Source organism: Mustelus asterias, chromosome 6, assembly GCF_964213995.1.
Source record: "Mustelus asterias chromosome 6, sMusAst1.hap1.1, whole genome shotgun sequence".
Lineage (NCBI taxonomy): Eukaryota > Metazoa > Chordata > Chondrichthyes > Carcharhiniformes > Triakidae > Mustelus > Mustelus asterias.
In genome coordinates this window covers 140,322,650-140,344,129 of record NC_135806.1, presented here as the reverse complement: position 1 = coordinate 140,344,129, position 21,480 = coordinate 140,322,650, and the positions used below count along the sequence as shown (strand labels likewise).

General features: G+C 48.7%; 2 protein-coding genes across 2 annotated transcripts in view; one reads left to right on the top strand and one right to left on the bottom strand.

Moving 5' to 3' along the window:
• The window catches only part of LOC144495190 (uncharacterized), a 984,403-nt gene that overhangs the window by 472,574 nt on the left and 490,349 nt on the right, over window positions 1–21,480 (bottom strand). The gene's annotated exons all lie outside the window — the stretch shown is intronic.
• Window positions 1–21,480, top strand: part of tmem8b (transmembrane protein 8B) — a 171,320-nt gene that overhangs the window by 80,791 nt on the left and 69,049 nt on the right. Inside the window, exon 4 of the mRNA XM_078215294.1 lies at window positions 6,941–7,074. Within this exon, the coding sequence (XP_078071420.1) occupies window positions 6,941–7,074 (134 nt within the window). The remainder of the gene's footprint in view (window positions 1–6,940; window positions 7,075–21,480) is intronic.

The following is a 21,480-nucleotide window of genomic DNA, read 5'->3' as shown; positions in this document are numbered from 1 at the left end:
TGAAGTTACTGTGAAATTCCCCCAGTCACCACAGTCCAGCACCTGTTCGGGTCAATGCGCCTAACCAGCACATTTTTCAGACTGTGGGAGGAAACCCATGCAGACACGGGGAGAATGTGCAAACTCCACACAGACAGTGACCCAAGCCGGGAATCGAACCCGGATCCTTGGTGTTGTGAGGCAGCAATGCTAACCACTGTGCCACCGTGCCACCCACTTGTGTTCTCAAATCTAAAGAGAGCCCCAGCCAATTTCCGCACAGCAAGATCCCACAAACAATGATGAAATGTATGACCAGACCACCTGTATTAGAGATGTTAGTTGAGGAATAAACATGAGTCAAGACACTGGGGAGGTCTCCCGTGATTAGCACCGGAGAATCGTCTACGTCACTGGTTCGATCAGATGAGGCCTTGACAATGCTGCATTGAAAAGACGGCACCTCTGACAATGCAGCAGTCCCTGAGTGCTGCACCAGCAATGTCAGCCTGGATAATGTGCTCAAGACTCTGGTGTGGGACATGAACCAAAAATCACCTGATTTCCATGACAAAGGCTGCCAATCGAGACCAGACTGACATCCTTTGCAGGGTCAGAGTGCACTCCAATTGTATTGACTTTTACAATTTATTTTCCTGCAAAGATGCGGAGAAGAATAATGCAGGTGGGCAGACGGCAACCTCCCCCCCCCAAACCCAACCCCCCCCTCCCAACACCCCCCCCCCCCCCCCCCCCCCCCCGCCATCCTGGCAGTGTCAACCGGTGCCAGGGTACGCTGGGGGAAGTGCCAGTGGACAGTGCCAGGGGACATTGCTGGGAGCAGTGCCAGGGGGGCAGTGCCAGGGGTCAGTGTTGGGGCAGTGCCAGGGGCAGTGCCAAGGGACAGTGCTGGGGGCAGTGTCAGGGGGCAGTGCCAGGGGTCAGTGCTGGGGCAGTGCCAAGGGACAGTGCTGGGGGCAGTGTCAGGGGGCAGTGTCAGGGGGCAGTGCCAGGGGTCAGTGCTGGGGGAGTGCCAGGGGCAGTGCCAAGGGACAGTGCTGGGGGCAGTGTCAGGGGGCAGTGCCAGGGGTCAGTGCTGGGGCAGTGCCAAGGGACAGTGCTGGGGGCAGTGTTAGGGGGCAGTGTCAGGGGGCAGTGCCAGGGGTCAGTGCTGGGGGAGTGCCAGGGGCAGTGCCAAGGGGCAGTGCTGGGGGCAGTGTCAGGGGGCAGTGTCAGGGGGCAGTGCCAGGGGTCAGTGCCGGGGGCGATGCCAGGTCACTGTTTGGCCATGTCCCTCTCCTTCTGGGGGTTATAGCGACCTTTGCACCCCCGGGGAGGAGGAATCCCCAAGACAGGTTCACATCTGGGTGAACCTGTTGTGAACTGTACCGATGTGACGTCAACTGAGGGAGGGTTCTAACAAGGAGGTGTTTAATTAGATTTAAATTAATTTAAATGTATTAAACTCGGGTTCACACTCGCTGTATGCGTGAATCTGATTGCGTCGCCAGCAAGGGGTGGAGAAAATCAGAAATCGTGACCTCGCCGGCGAGATTCGCAGTTTCCGGGTTTCGCTGGACCTTGAGCCCTCGCTGGCGACCTCGCGGGCAGAGCATGAAGGCTCCAGATCCCACCATACATTTCTATAAACTTCCCCACCACCAAGATTAAATCAACTCGCCTGTGTCACTGTGTTCGTCCTTACACCTCTTTGACGAGGGGTAGAAGATTTGCAATTCTCCAGTTCTCTGGCAGCGCCCCTCAGGACGATTGGTGAATTCTGGCCAGTATCTCCACTGTTGTCCAGCTCCCTACCCTCAGTAGCCTTGAGTCATTCCATCCTGTCCTGGTGACTTGTCAGCTTAACAACCCTGAGCACAGCCGGCTTTTCCAATATCCCCTTTTATCCAGGTTTAGCCCAACATCTTCCACCATGTTCACTATGGTTTTGGCAACATTCCTTCCTTGGTAAAGATCAGGAATTACCCCAGCCAGGCCCCGCAACTTTCCCTTAAATACCTGCGGGATGAGGTGGGGCATGTTGACCAAGGGAACATGTAGCCAGCTGTGAACATGGTGTCATAAGGCAGCTCGGTGGCACAGTGATTAGCACTGCTGCCTCACAGCACCAGGGACCCGGGTTCGATTCCCGGCTTGGGTGACTGTGCTGCGTTTGTACATTCTCCCGTGTCTGCGTGGGGTTGCTCCGGTTTCCTCCCACACTCCAAAGATCATAGAATCCCTACAGTGCAGAAGGAGGCCATTCGGCCCATCGAGTCTGCACCAACCTCAATCTCATCCTGGCTCCATAAGTAAATCCCATTATTGGTCCCTAACTAGAACATAGAACATAGAACAGTACAGCACAGAACAGGCCCTTCGGCCCATGATGTTGTGCCGAGCTTTATCTGAAACCAAGATCAAGCTATCCCACTCCCTATCATCCTGGTGTGCTCCATGTGCCTATCCAATAACCGCTTAAATGTTTCTAAAGTGTCTGACTCCACTATCACTGCAGGCAGTCCATTCCACACCCCAACCACTCTCTGCGTAAAGAACCTACCTCTGATATCCGTCCTGTATCTCCCACCACGAACCCTATAGTTATGCCCCCTTGTAATAGCTCCATCCACCCGAGGAAATAGTCTTTGAACGTTCACTCTATCTATCCCCTTCATCATTTTATACACCTCTATTAAGTCTCCCCTCAGCCTCCTCCGCTCCAGAGAGAACAGCCCTAGCTCCCTCAACCTTTCCTCATATGACCTACCCTCCAAACCAGGCAGCATCCTGGTAAATCTCCTCTGCACTCTTTCCAGCGCTTCCACATCCTTCTTATAGTGAGGTGACCAGAACTGCACACAATATTCCAAATGTGGTCTCACCAAGGTCCTGTACAGTTGCAGCATAACCCCACGGCTCTTAAACTCCAACCCCCTGTTAATAAAAGCTAACACACTATAGGCCTTCTTCACAGCTCTATCCACTTGAGTGGCAACCTTTAGAGATCTGTGGATATGGACCCCAAGATCTCTCTGTTCCTCCACAGTCTTCAGAACCCTACCTTTGACCCTGTAATCCACATTTAAATTAGTCCTACCAAAATGAATCACCTCACATTTATCAGGGTTAAACTCCATTTGCCTTTTTCAGCCCAGCTTTGCATCCTATCTATGTCTCTTTGCAGCCTACAACAGCCCTCCACCTCATCCACTACTCCACCAATCTTGGTGTCATCAGCAAATTTACTGATCCACCCTTCAGCCCCCTCCTCTAAGTCATTAATAAAAATCACAAAGAGCAGAGGACCAAGCACTGATCCCTGCGGCACACCGCTAGCAACCTGCCTCCAATCCGAAAATTTTCCATCGACCACCACCCTCTGTCTTCGGTCAGACAGCCAGTTACCTATCCAATCGGCCAACTTTCCCTCTATCCCACACCTCCTCACTTTCATCATAAGCCGACCATGGGGGACCTTATCAAACGCCTTACTAAAATCCATGTATATGACATCAACTGCCCTCCTTCATCAACACACTTAGTTACCTCCTCAAAAAATTCTATCAAATTTGTGAGGCACGACTTGCCCTTCACGAATCCGTGCTGACTATCTCGGATTAATCCGCATCTTTCTAAATGGTCGTAAATCCCATCCCTAAGGACCCTTTCCATCAATTTACCAACCACCGAAGTAAGACTAACCGGTCTATAATTACCAGGGTCATTTCTATTCCCTTTCTTAAACAGAGGAACAACATTCGCCATTCTCCAGTCCTCTGGCACCATCCCCGTGGACAGCGAGGACCCAAAGATCAACGCCAAAGGCTCTGCAATCTCATCCCTTGCCTCCCACAGAATCCTAGGATACATTTCATCAGGCCCAGGGGACTTATCGACCTTCAGTTTATTCAAAACTGCCAATACATCCTCCCTCCGAACATCTATTTCCTCCAGCCTATTAGCCTGTAACACCTTCTCTTCCTCAAAAACATGGCCCCTCTCCTTGGTGAACACTGAAGAAAAGTATTCATTCATCACCTCGCCTATCTCTACTGACTCCATACACAAGTTCCCACTACTGTCCTTGACCGGCCCTAACCCCACCCTGGTCATTCTTTTATTCCTCACATAAGAGTAAAAAGCCTTGGGGTTTTCCTTGATCCGACCCGCCAAGGACTTCTCATGTCCCCTCCTAGCTCTCCTAAGCCCCTTTTTCAGCTCATTCCTTGCTAACTTGTAACCCTCAATCGAGCCATCTGAACATTGTTTCCTCATCCCTACATAAGCTTCCCTCTTCCTTTTCACAAGACATTCCACCTCTTTTGTGAACCATGGTTCCCTCACTCGGCCATTTCCTCCCTGCCTGACAGGAACATACCTATCAAGGACATCCAGTATTTGTTCCTTGAAAAAGTTCCACTTTTCATTAGTTCCTTTCTCTGACAGTTTCTGTTCCCAACTTATGCCCCCTAATTCTTGCCTAATCGCATCATAATTACCCCTCCCCCAATTGTAAACCTTGCCCTGCCGTACGGCCCTATCCCTCTCCATTGCAATAACAAAAGACACCGAATTGTGGTCACTATCTCCAAAGTGCTCTCCCACAACCAAATCTAACACTTGGCCCGGTTCATTTCCCAGTACCAAATCCAATGTGGCCTCACCTCTAGTCGGCCCATCCACATATTGTGTCAGGAAACCCTCCCGCACACACTGCACAAAAACTGCCCCATCCAAACTATTTGACCTACAAAGGTTCCAATCAATATTTGGAAAGTTAAAGTCCCCCATGACAACTACCCTGTGACCCCCACACATATCCATAATCTGCTTAGCAATTTCTTCCTCCACATCTCTATTGCTATTTGGGGGCCTGTAGTAAACTCCTAGCAACGTGACCGCTCCTTTCCTATTTCTAACTTCAGCCCATATTACCTCAGTGTGCAGATCCCCCACGAAGTGCCTTTCCGCAGCCGTTAAACTATCCTTGATTAACAATGCCACTCCTCCACCTCTTTTACCAGCTTCCCTACACTTAGTGAAACATCTATACCCCGGAACGTCCAACAACCATTCCTGTCCTTGTTCTACCCACGTCTCCGTAATGGCCACAACATCGTAGTCCCAAGTACCAATCCACGCCCCAAGTTCATCTACCTTGTTCCGGATGCTCCTTGCATTGAAGTAGACACACTTCAACCCACCTTCCTGTCTACCAGTACCCACCCTTGACCCTGATACCTTCCCCAATACCTCACCACTCTCACTGACTTCTGGACTACAACTCCCTTTCCCACTCCCCTGACAAATTAGTTTAAACCCCCCTGAAGAGCCGTAACAAATTTCCCTCCGAGGATATTGGTGCCCCTCTGGTTCAGGTGCACCCCGTCCTGTCTGTACAGGTCCCACCTTCCCCAGAACGTGTTCCAATTATCCACGTATCTGAAACCCTCCCTCCTACACCATCCCTGCAACCACATATTTAACTGCACTCTCTCCCTGTTCCTCAACTCGCTATCACGTGGCACCGGCAACGTACCAGAGATGACCACATGTTTCGTCTTGGCTCTCAGCTTCCAGCCCAGCTCCAGAAATTCCTGCTTTAAATCCCCGTCCCTTCTCTTACCTATGTCATTGGTACCAATGTGCACCACGACTTGTGACTGTTTCCCCTCCCCCTTCAGAATCTGGAAAACACGGTCTGAGACATCACGGACCTTGGCATCCGGTAGGCAACATACCATCCGTGAGTCTCTTTTGCTGCCACAGAACCTCCTATCTATCCCTCTAACTAACGAGTCCCCAATAACTATCGCCCTCCCGCTCTCCCCCTTTCCCTCCCGAGCCACAGAGACGGACACAGTGCTGGAGATCCTCTCACTGCGGCTCCCCACTGGTATGTCATCCCCCTCAACCGTATCCAAAGCGGAATACTTGTTGCTAAGGGGAACGACCACCGGGGATCCCTGCATGGACTGCTTCCTCCCAGCCCCTCTCACCGTCACCCATCTGTTTTCAATCCTCGGAGTAACTGTATTCCTAAAGCTTGTGTCTATGGCCATCTCTGCGTCCCTGATGATCCTAAGTTCATCCAACTCCAGCTCCAGTTGGTCCCTAGCCTTTGTTTCTGCTGCATCTTACTCTTTACCTCTTTTGCCATCCTCTGCCCCATTCTATCCCTGTAACCTCACATTTGCCATTGGCTAATCCCCCTTACCTACACATCTTCGGACACTAAGGGGCAATTTAGCATGGCTAATCCACCTAACCTACATGGTGGCACAGTGGTTAGCACCGTGGTCAGCGCCAGGGACCCGGATTCAATTCCAGCCTTGGGTCACTGTCTGTGTGGAGTATGCACGTTCTCCCCGTGTCTGCGTGGGTTTCCTCTGGGTGCTCCGGTTTCCTCCCACACTCCAAAGATGTGCGGGTTAGGTGGATTGGCCGTGCTAAATTGTCCCTTAGTGTCAGGGGATTAGCAGGGTAAATATGTGGGGTTACGGGGATAGAGCCAGGATGAGATTGTGGTTGGTGCAGACTCGATGGGCCGAATGGCCTCCTTCTGCACTGTAGGGATTCTATGATCTTTGGAGTGTGGGAGGAAACCGGAGCACCCGGAGGAAACCCACGCAGACACGGGGAGAATGTACAAACTCAGCACAGTCACCCAAGCCAGGAATCGAACCTGGGTCCCTGGTGCTGTGAGGCAGCAGTGCTAACCACTGTGCCACCGAGCTGCCTTATGACACCATGTTCACAGCTGGCTACATGTTCCCTTGGTCAACATGCCCCACCTCATCCCGCAGGTATTTAAGGGGAAGTTGCGGTTATTGTTATCCTGAGCTGTGAATGGTTTATTTTCCTTTCTGGGAACATAACTGTACTGAGGGCAGGTCACCACATGGGGAAATCAGCTGGCCTGCTATCTGATTTAATTTGTTTTGCCTTGTGTCCCCAGGGTCTCTACGAGGAATGTCAATACCTCTTCCAACCCCAATTGATTGTGCAGAGATTGATTGGCATCCCTGTCGTGTATCCTGGTTACGTGATAGACCAGATGCTGCCAGGCCACAACAGATCGGTACTCTACAAGTAAGTCAGAGCTCAGGGCCTTGTGTCTAGTATTACCAAGTCAATGACACATTGGAGTTGAGCAGGATAACTGTGTGAAATGTGCTCTTCCTGTTACTGTTGACAGTCGTTTATGGGAAATGGATAAAATTCCCTATTCATTCCTCCAACAGCCCATCATTCCTGTGGTCGGGAAGAGCACACTGGTGCGATGGGAAACATTATGCAGCAGCAGCTCAGTAATAGCGGGCCTGCTCTCTCTGGAAAGGAACAGAATCCGAGGTGACCTAATTCCAGACGGTGAAAAGGGATCAATCCAGGCGAATCATTCCCTGGGACACGAGGAACATCGGCCTTCGGAGCAGGAGTGGGCCATTCGGCCCATTGAGCCAGTAAGACCATGGCTGACCCGAGTGTGGTCTCAGTCCCACATTCCTGTCAGTCCCCTGACTTCCTTGCTTTTCAAACGACTAACTCAGCCTTGGATAAATTCAGTGTCCCAGCCCCACTGCTCTCTGGGGAAGGGAAATCCACAGATCAGAGAATCATAGAATCCCCACAGTACAGAAGGAGGCCATTCAGCCCATCGAGTCTGCAGCGACCACAATCCCACCCAGGCCCGATCCCCGTAACCCCATGCATTTATCCTCGCTAGTCCCCCTGGCATGAAGGGGCAATTTAGCTTGGCCAATCAACCTAACCCGCACATCTTTGGATTAATGACTCTCTGAGACTAAAAGGTTCTCTTTATCTCCATCATCAAAGGGAGACGCCTTATTTTTAAATTTTCCAGTCTCTCTGACAAGAGGAAACACCCTCCCAGTATCCACCCTGTCAAACTCCCCCTGGATCTTTTATGTTTCAATAAGATCACCTCTCATTCTTTTAAACTCCAGCTAAAAGGGGAACCTGTAGATATGGTGCACTTGGATTTCCAAAAGGCATTTGATAAAGTACCACATCAAAGGTTTTTGCAGAAAATGAGAGCTCACGGTGCAGAGTGGGTGTAACATGGGTAGAGAATTGGTGAGCTAACATGAAGTGGAGAATATGGGGTAAATTGATCATTTCTGGGTGAGTAAGCTGTAAAGTAAAGCTGTAGAGTAAATAGTTATCCCTGTACCACAGGGATCAGTGCTGGGTCCTCAACTGTTTACATTCTATAGCAAGGACTTGGGTGAAGGAACCAAATGTATAGTTGCCAAACAGGATATGTCGGAAAGTACATACCTAGGAAGAGGACGCCAGGATATGGAAAGATCGGAAGATGGGAACATCGGAGCAGGAGGAGGCCTTGAGCCTGCTCCACCATTCAGTATGATCACTGCTGATCCGGATAGAACATAGAACAGTACAGCACAGAACAGGCCCTTCGGCCCACGATGTTGTGCCGAGCTTTATCTGAAACCAAGATCAAGCTATCCCACTCCCTATCATCCTGGTGTGCTCCATGTGCCTATCCAATAACCGCTTAAATGTTCCTAAAGTGTCTGACTCCACTATCACTGCAGGCAGTCCATTCCACACCCCAACCACTCTCTGCGTAAAGAACCTACCTCTGATATCCTTCCTATATCTCCCACCATGAACCCTATAGTTATGCCCCCTTGTAATAGCTCCATCCACCCGAGGAAATAGTCTTTGAATTGTGCTCCCAACACCAATTTCCTGTCTGACTCTCTTGTCCAACAAAACCCGTCTAACTCGGCCTTGTACATATTCAATGAGCCAGCCTCCACTTCTCTCTGAGGAAGAGAATTCCACAGACTAACAACCCTCAGAGGAGAAATTCCTCCTCATCTCTGTCTTCAACAGAGATCTCTTATTTTTAAATGATGTAGAAGAGGAAACATCATCCAGGTATCTACCCTATCCAGCCCCCTCAGGATCTTATATCCAAACATACGCATTAGGAGCAGGAGGAGGCCATTCGGCCCCTCAAACCTGCTCCTCCATTCAATAAGATCACGGCTGATCTCATTGCAACCTCAGCCCCACATTCCTGCCGACCCTGATAACCTTTCACCTCCGCCCCCCACTGCCCACCCCACCCCACCCCCCCCCCCCCCCCCCCGCCCCCCCGTTAAACAAGAATCTATCCAGCTCTGCCTTAAAAATATTTGTGATGTGGGGATGCCGGCGTTGGACTGGGATGGGCACAGTAAGAAGTCTCACAACACCAGGTTAAAGTCCAACAGGTTTATTTGGTAGCACGAGCTTTTGGAGCGCTGCCCCTTCATCAGGATACTAAATGAAAATATTTGAAGCTTCTGGGGGAGTCTTATCAAAAAGAGGCAGAGTGTTGTTTCCGGCAAGAGAACTGGCATGTTCCTCTCCAGGTCTTATGACATTCTGCCAAAGAAAAGGGGGTGTGTTGCACAAGGAGGCGGGGCCTCAACACACCAGCCGAAACGCGGCTTCACTGAGGTCAGGGCGCCATCTCTAAAGGGCGCCCCGATCAGAACATGTAAAAATCTCCCCCCCCCCCCCAGCCCATTACAGAGGTCTCAGGGGCTCCTCCCCGGTGCTGGTGTTTGAGCCATGAATTCTTGATGGGACCTTGTTTTTAAATGTCTGCTTTAAAAGCTCATTTTAACTGAAATGTTGTGAAACATCGTTGCTGAACTTCAGACGTGCATTTTTTCAATTGCCGAGTAGATTGCTGTAAACTGGAAAATAGCTTCTTTACTATGGTTCATATTTGGTAACAGCTCCCATTGTGGGACTTTCCTTTTCCCTGGTGCTGTTGGCACTGATGGTGTTCTGAGGGGCTGTGCTGGTTTTGTCTCTGTGTGGTCCTGGCTTTACCTTTCGTACTGGTTCTGTTGCTGGTGTCCAAGTGGTTCTGTTGAAGTTTGCTGTTGTTTAGAATAAGCACAGAGATGTCTTAGGCATTGGAAAACTCCCAATGTGACACCTTTAATTCAAAAAGGGCGGGAGACAAAAACAGGTAACCATAGGCCAGTTAGCCCAACACCTGGCATTGGGAAAATGTTAGAGTTTATCATGAAGGATGTAGTAGCAGAGTATTTAGAAATACACAGTATAATCAAACAAAGTCAGCATGGCTTCAGGAAGGGGAAATCAGAACTGACAAATTGATTAGAATTCTTTGAGGTGGTAATGAGCAGGAAAGATAAAGGGGAACCAGTAGATGTGATATACTTAGATTTCCAAACAGCGTTTGGTAAGGTACCACACAAAAGGCTACTTAATAAGATATGAACCCATGGTGTTGGGGGTAGTATATTAGCATGGATGGAGGATTGGTTAACTGATAGAAGATACAGAGTTGGGATAAGAGGGGTATTTTCAGGATGGAAACTTGTAACTAGTGGAGTGCCACAGGGATCAGTGCTGGGGTTGCAATTATTTACAATATATATTAATGATTTGGATGAGGGAAGTGAATGTACTATTGCCAAGTTTGTGATGACACAAAAATAGGTGGGAAGGCAAGTGGTGAGGATGACACAGAGACTACAGAGGGATACGGACAGGTTAAATGAGTGGACAAAAACTTGTCAGATGGAATATAATGGAGGGAACTGTGAGTTGATGCATTTGGTAGGAAGAGTAAAGGAGCTGAATATTATTTAAATGGAGAAAGACTGCAGAAAGCTGCAGCTCGGGGGGATTTGGGGTCCTCGTGCATAAATCACAAAAAACTAACATGCAATTTCAGCAGGAAATAGGGAAGACAACTAGAATGTTGGCCTTTATTTCAAAGGGAATGGAATATAAAAATAGGGAAGTCTTGGTAAAACTTTCCAAGGCATTAGTTAGACCACATCTGGAATACTGTGAACAGTTTGGTCTCCTTATCTAAGGAAAGATATGCTGGCATTGGAGGCAGTCCAGAGACGCTTCACTGGGTTGATCCTGGGTAGGGAGGGATTTTTTTATGAGGAGAGGTTGAGTCGGTTGGGTCTGTCCTCACTGGAGTTTAGAAGAATGAGAGGCGACCTTATTGAGACATATCGGATTCTCAGGGGGTTGACAGGGTCGATGCTGAGAGGTTGTTTCCCCTTGTGGGAGAGTCTGGGACCAGAGGGCAGAGTCTCAGAGTGAGGGGTGACCCATTTAAGACAGAGATGAGGAGGAATTTCTTCTCTCAGAAGGGAGTGAATCTGTGGAATTCTTTACATAGAACATAGAAAAGCTTCAGTACAAACAGGCCCTTTGGCCCACAAGTTGCGCCGAACATGTCCCTACCTACTCGGCTTACCTATAACCCTCTATCTTACTAACTTCCATGAACTTATCCAAAAGTTTCTTAAAAGACCCTATCGAATCCGCCTCCACCACCACTACCGGCAGTCGATTCCACGCACCCACCACCCTCTGAGTGAAAAACTTACTCCAAACATCTCCTCTGTACCTACTCCCCAGCACCCTAAACCTGTGACCTCTTGTGGCAACCATTTCAGCCTTGGGTAAAAGCCTCTGAGAATCCACTGTATCAATACCTCACAACATCTTATACACCTCTATCAGGTCACCTCTCATCCTTCGCCTCTCCAAGGAGAAAAGACCGAGCTCTCTCAACCTATCCCCATAAGGCATGCCACCTAATCCAGGCAACATCCTTGTAAATCTCCTCTGCACCCTTTCTATGGCTTCCACATCCTTTCTGTAATGAGGCGACCAGAACTGGGCACAGTACTCCAGGTGGGGTCTGACCAGGGTCCTATACAGCTGCAGCATTATCTCCCGATTTCTAAACTCAATTCCTCTATTGATGAAGGCCAGTACACCATACGCCTTCTTAACCACAGCCTCAACCTGCGACGCTGCTTTGAGCGTCCTATGAACCCGGACCCCAAGATCCTTCTGATCTTCCACACTGCCAAGCGTCTTACCCTTAATATTATATTCTTTCATCCTATTCGACCTGCCAAAATGAACCACCACACACTTATCTGGGTTGAAGTCCATCTGCCACTTCTCCGCCCAGTCTTGCATCTTATCTATGTCTCGTTGCAACTGCTGACATCCCTCTACACTATCCACAACACCACCAACATTTGTGTCATCAGCAAACTTGCCAACCCATCCTTCCACTTCCTCATCCAGGTCATTTATAAAAATCACAAAGAGCAAGGGTCCTATAACAGATCCCTGGGTCACTCCACTGGTGACCGACCTCCACTCTGAAAAAGACCCATCTACAACCACTCTTTGCCTTCTGTGGGCAAGCCAGTTCTGAATCCACAAAGCAACGTCCCCTTGTATCCCATGCCCCTTCACTTTCTCAATGAGCCTTGCATGGGGCACCTTATCAAACGCCTTGCTGAAATCCATATAAACTACATCTACTGCTCTTCCCTCGTCTATGTGTCTAGTTACATCTTCAAAAAATTCAATTAGGCTCGTAAGGCATGATCTGCCTTGGACAAAGCCGTGCTGGGTATTTCTGATCATACTATTCCTCTCCAGATGTTCATAAATCCTGCCTCTCAGGATCTTTTCCATCAACTTACCAACCACTGAGGTTAGACTCACTGGTCTATAATTTCCTGGGCTATCTCTTCTCCCTTTCTTGAATAACGGAACCACATCTGCCATCCTCCAATCCTCCGGAACCTCTCCCGTCTCCATTGATGACGCAAAGATCATCGCCAGAGGCTCAGCAATCTCTTCCCTCGGCTCCCACAGTAACCTGGGGTACATCCCATCCGGACCCGGCGATTTATCTAACTACCACATAGAGCTGTAGAGGCTGGGGCGTTAAGTATGTTCATGGCTGAGATAGACAGATTTTTGATCAGTCAGGGAATCGAGGGGTTATGGGGAGAAGGCAGGAAAGTGGAGTTGAGGATTATATCAGATCAGCCATGATCTCACTGAATGGTGGAGCAGATTTGATGGGTTGAGTGGCCTTCTTATGCTCCTACATTTTATGGTTTCACAAACCCTGACACACACACACACACACACACATATACACACAGACACACACGCATGCACACTCACACATGCACACTCACACATACATACACACATATATATACACACATACACACACGCATGCACACTCACACACATACACACCCACACACACCCACATACATACACACCCACGCACACACACGCACACACCCTCTCACACACACACCCACCCACCCACCCACCCACCCACCCACACACACACACACATACACACACACACATACATACACGCACACATTCTGCTATCACTTGATGGCAGCAGGAACTGGGCCTGGAGCCAATGCAGTGACACAGAGCGACACTGTAGGAGCAACAGCAGATTTAATTGATCGGTGAAGCCTGTCTCTGGTAAAGAATGGCTCTCCCTGATTCTTTCTTTAAAAGTTACTCCTGAAAGTGATGGAGTTGAAAGGATTTATTAACAATGATAAGAATTACGCAGACAGCAGGAACTATTAGTGACATTAATGAAATGTGCATTTGACAGCAATATTTATGATGATGTATGGACACTTAAGCAGAGATTTAGCAATTGAGGATATTTTCGGAACCAATCAGGTCTCATTGCACATTCCGACTGTACCACACCTTCCTGTCAATCCCTGCCTGTGAATCCCAGCGGCGTTCCTTCATCGGCTGTTTCCTCTCACTCCCATGGTGAAAGTCCCCCAACTCCACCTCGACTGAGCTGCCAATCAAATCACTGGCCCTGAACAGCTCCCTGGAGATGAATCAACAAAAGGCCAAATTGTCACATTTCCCAAAGCAGATGTGTCCTCCCAGGGGTTAACAGCCCTCCCATACACTTTAACCTCACTGGCTGCATGTTAGTTGCCCATTTCTGAATCTTTTATCAGCTGGAGACTGGCTCTGTCTGGTACTTTTCATTAAGTCAATGGTTTAATCTGAAAAGAAATTGCTCTGCATATTAAAATGCACATTTATTCAAGAACAGGCAAGCTCTGTTACGGTTAAACTTTCCTTCTTCTAACTATGAAAAGGCTCAAAATGATAAAAACTTGTGAAGAGACTGTTTAATTAACTCTTTCCTTACCTGCTGGTTGGGTGCATTGGCCGTGCTAAATCTCCCTCAGTGTACCCAAACAGGCGCCGGAGTGTGGCAACTAGGGGATTTTCACAGTAACTTCATTGCAGTGTTAATGTAAACCTATTTGTGACACTAATAAATAAACTTTAAACTTTAAAACTTGACATACTGATGGATCCACACCTTCCGGTAATTATTGTACTTCTACAGGATGTTCCAATATCACCAATGACCATCCTCCCACCCCCTGTCCCAGCTCATCCTGCTGTTGAAGTCTTCATTCATTCCTTTGTTTAATTCATTTATGGAATGTGGGTTTCGCTTGTTAGGCCAACATTTATTACCCACCCCTAACTGCCCTTGAGAAGGTGGTGGTGAGCTGCCTTCTTGAAACACTGCAGTCCATGTAGTGTAGGTAAACCCACAGTGCTGTTAGGGAGGGTGTTCCAGGATTTTGACCCAGCGACAGTGAAGGAACGGCCGATATATTTCCAAGTCAGGATGGTGAGTGACTCGGAGGGGAACTTGAGGGTGGTGATGTTCCCAGGTATCTGCTGCTCTTGTCCTTCTATATGGAAGTGGTCGTGGGTTTGGAAGGTGCTGTCTAAGGATCTTTGGTGAGTTGCTGCAGTGCATCTTGTAGATGGTGCAGATGGCAGCCACTGAGTGTCTGTGATGGAGGGAGCGGATTTTTGTGGATGTGGTGCCAAACAGGTGCTTTGTCCTGGATGGTGTCGAGCTTCTTGAGTGTTGGAGCTGCACCCATCCTGATAATTAGAGAATATTCCATCACACTCCTGACTTGGGCCTTGCAGATGATGGACAGGCTTTGGGGAGTCAGGAGGTGAGTTACTCACTGCAATATTCCCAGCCTCTGACCTGTTCTTGTAGCCACAATATTTATAAGGCTGCACCATTTCAGTTTTGAGCCAATGGTAAACTTCAGGATGTTGCTTGAGTCCCCAGGACCTGATACTCTGCATCCCAGAGTACTCAAGGAAGTGGCCCTGGAAATAGCGGACGCATTGGTGATCATCTTCCAGCATTCTATAGACTCTGGAAGAACAAAGAACAAAGAACAATACAGCACAGGAACAGGCCCTTCGGCCCTCCAAGCCCGCGCCGCTCCCCGGTCCAGGATTGAATCCTGAATCCAGGATCCCCGTCCAATTTTCCAGCCTATCTACATACCAATATCCTATCCACCGAGCTGTCCCCCACAGCTACGATGCTTTGTTCATTACAACCTATTAACTCACCCCCACCCCCCCCTTTTAGACCATGTGATCTCCAGGGAGAGGCGAAAACCCAGAGTGAAAAACCCCAGGGCCAATATGGGGAAAAAAAAATCTGGGAAATTCCTCTCCGACCCCCTGAGGCGATCGAAATGAGTCCAGGAGATCACAATGGCCCTGATCGGAAAATGCTTCCCAACCCTAGTCATTTCCACTTCCACGAGAAACAAGGAACAATTAGCCCGCGCCGCTCCCTGGTCCAAACTAGACCACTCTTTTGTATCCCTCCATTCCCACTCCGTTCATATAGCTGTCTAGATAAGTCTTAAACGTTCCCAGTGTGTCCGCCTCCACCACCTTGCCCGGCAACACATTCCAGGCCCCCACGACCCTCTGTGTGAAATATGTCCTTCTGATATCTGTGTTAAACCTCCCCCCCTTCACCTTGAACCTATGACCCCTCGTGAACGTCACCACCGACCCGGGGAAAAGCTTCCCACCGTTCACCCTATCTATGCCTTTCATAATTTTATACACCTCTATTAAGTCTCCCCTCATCCTCCGTCTTTCCAAGGAGAACAACCCCAGTTTCCCCAATCTCTCCTCATAACCAAGCCCCTCCATACCAGGCAACATCCTGGTAAACCTCTTCTGTACTCTCTCCAAAGCCTCCACGTCCTTCTGGTAGTGTGGCGACCAGAACTGGATGCAGTATTCCAAATGCGGCCGAACCAACGTTCTATACATCTGCAACATCAGACCCCAACTTTTATACTCTATGCCCCGTCCTATAAAGGCAAGCATGCCATATGCCTTCTTCACCACCTTCTCCACCTGTGACGTCACCTTCAAAGATCTGTGGACTTGCACACCCAGGTCCCTCTGCGTCTCTACACCCTTTATGGTTCTTCCATTTATCGTGTAGCTCCTCCTTACATTATTCCCACCAAAATGCATCACTTCGCATTTATCAGGATTGAACTCCATCTGCCATTTCCTTGCCCAAATTTCCAGCCTATCTATATCCTTCTGTAGCCTCTGACAATGTTCCTCACTATCTGCAAGTCCTGCCAGTTTTGTGTTGTCCGCAAACTTACTGATCACCCCAGTTACTCCTTCTTCCAGATCATTTATATAAATCACAAACAGCAGAGGTCCCAATACAGAGCCCTGCGGTACACCACTAGTCACAGGCCTCCAGCCGGAAAAAGACCCTTCCACTACCACCCTCTGTCTTCTATGACCAAGCCAGTTCTCCACCCATCTAGCCACCTCCCCCTTTATCCCATGGGATCCAACCTTTTTCACTAGCCTACCATGAGGGACTTTGTCAAACGCTTTACTAAAGTCCATATAGACAACATCCACGGCCCTTCCTTCGTCAACCATTTTGGTCACTTCTTCAAAAAACACCACCAGGTTAGTGAGGCATGACCTCCCTCTCACAAAACCATGTTGACTATCGTTAATGAGTTTATTCCTTTCTAAATGCGCATACATCCTATCTTTAAGAATCTTCTCCAACAACTTCCCCACCACGGACGTCAAGCTCACCGGCCTATAATTACCCGGGTTATCCTTCCTACCCTTCTTAAATAACGGGACCACATTGGCTATCCTCCAATCCTCTGGGACCTCACCTGTGTCCAGTGACGAGACAAAGATTTGCGTCAGAGGCCCAACGATTTCACCTCTCGTCTCCCTGAGCAGCCTTGGATAGATTCCATCAGGCCCTGGGGATTTGTCAGTCTTTATATTCTCTAACAAACCTAACACTTCCTCCTTTGTAATGGAGATTTTCTCCAACGGTTCAACACTCCCCTCCGAGACACTCCCAGTCAACACATCCCTCTCCTTTGTGAATACCGACGCAAAGTATTCATTTAGGATCTCCCCTACCTCTTTGGGCTCCAAGCATAAGTCCCCACTTTTGTCCCTGAGAGGTCCGATTTTTTCCCTAACAACCCTTTTGTTCCTAACGTATGAATAAAATGCCTTGGGATTCTCCTTAATCCTGTCTGCCAAGAACATTTCGTGACCCCTTTTTGCTCTTCTAATTCCCCGTTTGAGTATTTTCCTACTTTCATTGTACTCCTCCAGAGCTCCCTCCGTTTTTAGCTGATTGGACCTAACATACGCCTCTCTTTTCCTTTTGACCAGTCCCTCAATTTCCCTGGTTATCCACGGTTCTCGAATCCTACCCTTCCTATCCTTCTTTTTTACAGGCACATGCTTGTCCTGTAGCCCTAACAACCGTTCCTTAAAAGACTGCCACATACCAGATGTGGATTTACCCTCAAACAGCCTCTCCCAATCAAGAGCTGCCAATTTCTGCCTGATCCCAATAAAGTTAGCCTTCCCCCAATCCAACACCTTACCCTTGGGACACCACTCATCCTTTTCCATCACTATCCTAAAGCTAACAGAATTGTGGTCACTATTTGCCACATGTTCCCCAACCAAAACTTTGAAGACCTGACCGGGCTCATTCCCCAGTACCAGGTCCAGTATAGCCCCCTCTCTAGTTGGGCTGTCCACATATTGTTCCAACGAACCCTCCTGTACACATTTTACAAATTCCTCCCCATCCAGAGTCCCTGCCCTCAGCGATTTCCAGTCTATACCAGGGAAATTGAAGTCTCCCACTACAACAACCCTATATTTCCTGCACCTATCCAGTATCTCCTGACATATCCATTCTTCCACTTCCCTTGGGCTGTTGGGGGGCCTGTAGTACACCCCCAACATAGTGACTGCGCCTTTCCTGTTTCTAAGCTCCACCCAGAGTGACTCGCTACACGACTCCTCCGAATTGTCCTCCCTCTGCACCGCTGTAATATGCCCTCCAACCAATACCGCTACTCCCCCACCTCTTTTGGCCCCTCCTCTGTCTCGCCTAAAACACTTGTACCCTGGAATATTCAGCTGCCAGTCCTGTCCCTCTTTCAACCAAGTCTCTGTCACCGCAACCACATCCAAATTCCTCGTGCGCATTAAGGCCCCAAGTTCGTCTGTTTTACCTGCTACGCTCCTTGCATTGAAGTATAAGCACTCCAGACCTCCAGGCTCAGTGAGGTCGTCCTCCCCCAGAGTGCTCTTCTTCTTTGCCAGCCTTGTCCCAGCCCCAAGCTCGTCCCCAGCCACCATACTTATAGACCTAATAGTTTGATCCCCACCCCCCTGCCATACTAGTTTAAACCCCCCCGAACTGCATTAGCAAAGCTTCCAGCCAGGATATTTGTGCCCTTCCAACTTAGTTGTGACCCCTCCCTCTTGTACAGGTGCCATCCTCTCCTGAAAACCTCCCATTGGTCTATGAAAATAAAGCCCTCCCTCCTGGACCAGTCCTTTAGCCAGGCATTCATTTGTACCAACTCCCTATTCTTAGCCTCACTGGCACGAGGCATTGGGAGCAGCCCAGAGATGGCCACCCTAGTGACCCTACTTTTTAACCTAAGAGTTCCAGTGGATTGGAGGGTAGCTAATGTAACCCCACTTCTTAAAAAAGGAGGGAAAGAGAAAACCGGGAATTATAGACTCGTTAGCCTGACATCGGTAGTGGGGAAAATGCTGGAGTCAATTATTAAGGATGTAATAACTGAGCATTTGGAAAGCGGTGATAGGATCAGTCTAAGTCAGCATGGATTCACTGAAGGGAAATCGTGCTTGACAAATCTTCTGGAATTGTTTAAGGATGTGACCAGCAGAGTGGACAAAGGTGAACCAGTGGATGTTGTGTATCTGGACATTCAAAAGGCTTTTGACAAGGTCCTACACAAGAGATCAGTGAGCAAAGTTAAAGCTCATGGTATTGAGGGTAAGGTATTGATGTGGATAGAGAACTGGTTGGCAGACAGGAAGCAGAGAGCGGGAATAAATGGGTCCTTTTCAGAATGGCAGGCAGTGACTAGTCGGGTACTGCAGGGTTCAGTGCTGGGACCCCAGCTATTCACAATATATACTAATGATTTGGACAAAGGAATTGAATGCAATATCTCCAAATTTGCAGATGGCACTAAGCTGGGTGGCAGTGTGTGCTGTGAGGAGGATGCTAAGAGGCTGCAGGGTGACTTGGACAGGCTGGCTGAGTGGGAAAATACTTGGCAAATGTTATATAATGTGGATAGATGTGAGGTTACCCACTTTGGGCAAAAACAGGAAGGAAGATTATTATCGGAATGGTGGCAGTTTAGGAAAAGGGGAAGTGCAACATGACCTGGGTATCATGGTGGAACAGTCGCTGAAGGTTGGCATGTAGGTACAGCAGGTGGTGAGGAAAGCTAATGGCATGCTGGCCGTCATAGCAAGAGGATTTGAGTATAGGAGTAAAGATGTCTTGCTGCAGTTATACAGAGCCTTGGTGAGGACACACCTTGAGTACTGTGTGCAGTTGGTCGCCAAGTCTGAGGAAGGACATTCTTGCTATTGAGGGAGTCCAGCGAATGTTCATCAGACTGATTCCTGGAATGGCAGGACTATCATATGAAGGCAGACAGGATCGACTGGGCTTGTACTCACTGGAATTTAGAAGAATGAGAGGAGATCTCATAGAAACATATAAAATCCTGATGGGATTGGATAGGCCAGATGTGGGAAGAATGTTCCTGATGTTGGGGAAGTCCAGAACTAGGGGTCAAAGTCTAAGAATAGGGGGTAAGCCAATCAGGACTGAGATGAGGAAGAACTTCTTCATTCAGAGAGTTGTGAACCTGTGGAATTCTCTACCACAGAAAGCTGTTGGGGCCAGTTCGTTAGATATGTTCAAGAGGGAGCTGGACGTGGTCCTTGCAGCTAAAGGGATCAAGGGGTGTGGAGGGAAAGCGGGAGTGGAATATTGGAAGTGCATGATCAGCCATGATCATATTGAATGATGATACAGGCTCAAAGGGCTGAATGGCCTCCTCCTGCACCTATTTTCTATGTTTCTATGAACCTTGGTGAGTTGCTGCAGTGCACCTTGTAGATGGTACACACTGCTGCTACTGAGCGTTGGTGATGGAGGGAGTGGATGTTTGTGGATGAGGTGCCAATCGAGTAAGCTGCTTTGTCCTGGATAGTGTTGAGCTTCTTGAGTTTTGGAGCTGCACCCTGATGCGCGTTATCATACACGAGGCTTGATGCTCAGGAAATAAAGGCTTTTATTTCCTGAGCATCAAGGAAGTGGAGGGATGGGTTAGGAAGTGGAGGGATGGGTTGGTAAGTTTGCTGACGACACCAAGGTAGGTGGTGTTGTGGATAGTTTGGAGGGATGTCAGAAGTTGCAGCGAGACATAGATAGAATGCAAGACTGGGCGGAGAAGTGGCAGATGGACTTCAACCCGGATAAGTGTGTAGTGATCCATTTTGGCAGATCCAATGGGATGGAGCAGCAGTATAAAATGAAGGGTACCATTCTTAGCAGTGTAGAGGATCAGAAGGACCTTGGGGTCCGGGTCCATAGGACTCTTAAATCGGCCTCGCAGGTGGAGGATGCGGTCAAGAAGGCGTATGGCGTACTAGCCTTCATTAATCGAGGGATTGAGTTTAGGAGTCGGGAGATAATGCTGCAGCTTTATAGGACCCTGGTTAGACCCCACTTGGAGTACTGCGCGCAGTTCTGGTCACCTCATTACAGGAAAGATGTTGAAGCCATTGAAAGGGTGCAGAGGAGATTTACAAGGATGTTGCCTGGATTGGGGGGCATGCCTTATGAGGATAGGTTGAGGGAGCTTGGTCTCTTCTCCCTGGAGAGACGAAGGATGAGAGGTGACCTGATAGAGGTTTACAAGATGTTGAGGGGTCTGGATAGGGTGGACTCTCAGAGGCTATTTCCAAGGGCTGAAATGGTTGCTACGAGAGGACACAGGTTTAAGGTGCTGGGGGGTAGGTACAGGGGGGATGTCAGGGGTAAGTTTTTCACTCAGAGGGTGGTGGGTGAGTGGAATCGGCTGACGTCGGTGGTGGTGGAGGCAAACTCGTTGGGGTCTTTTAAGAGACTTCTGGATGAGTACATGGGATTTAATGGGATTGAGGGCTATAGATAGGCCTAGAGGTGGGGATGTGATCGGCGCAACTTGTGGGCCGAAGGGCCTGTTTGTGCTGTGACTTTCTATGTTCTATGTTCTATGTTTATTTACTGTAATGAAGCAGCCAATAATTATATACACTATCCCAGACTGAAGGGGTCCCGGCCAGAGCAGGGACCTTTATACC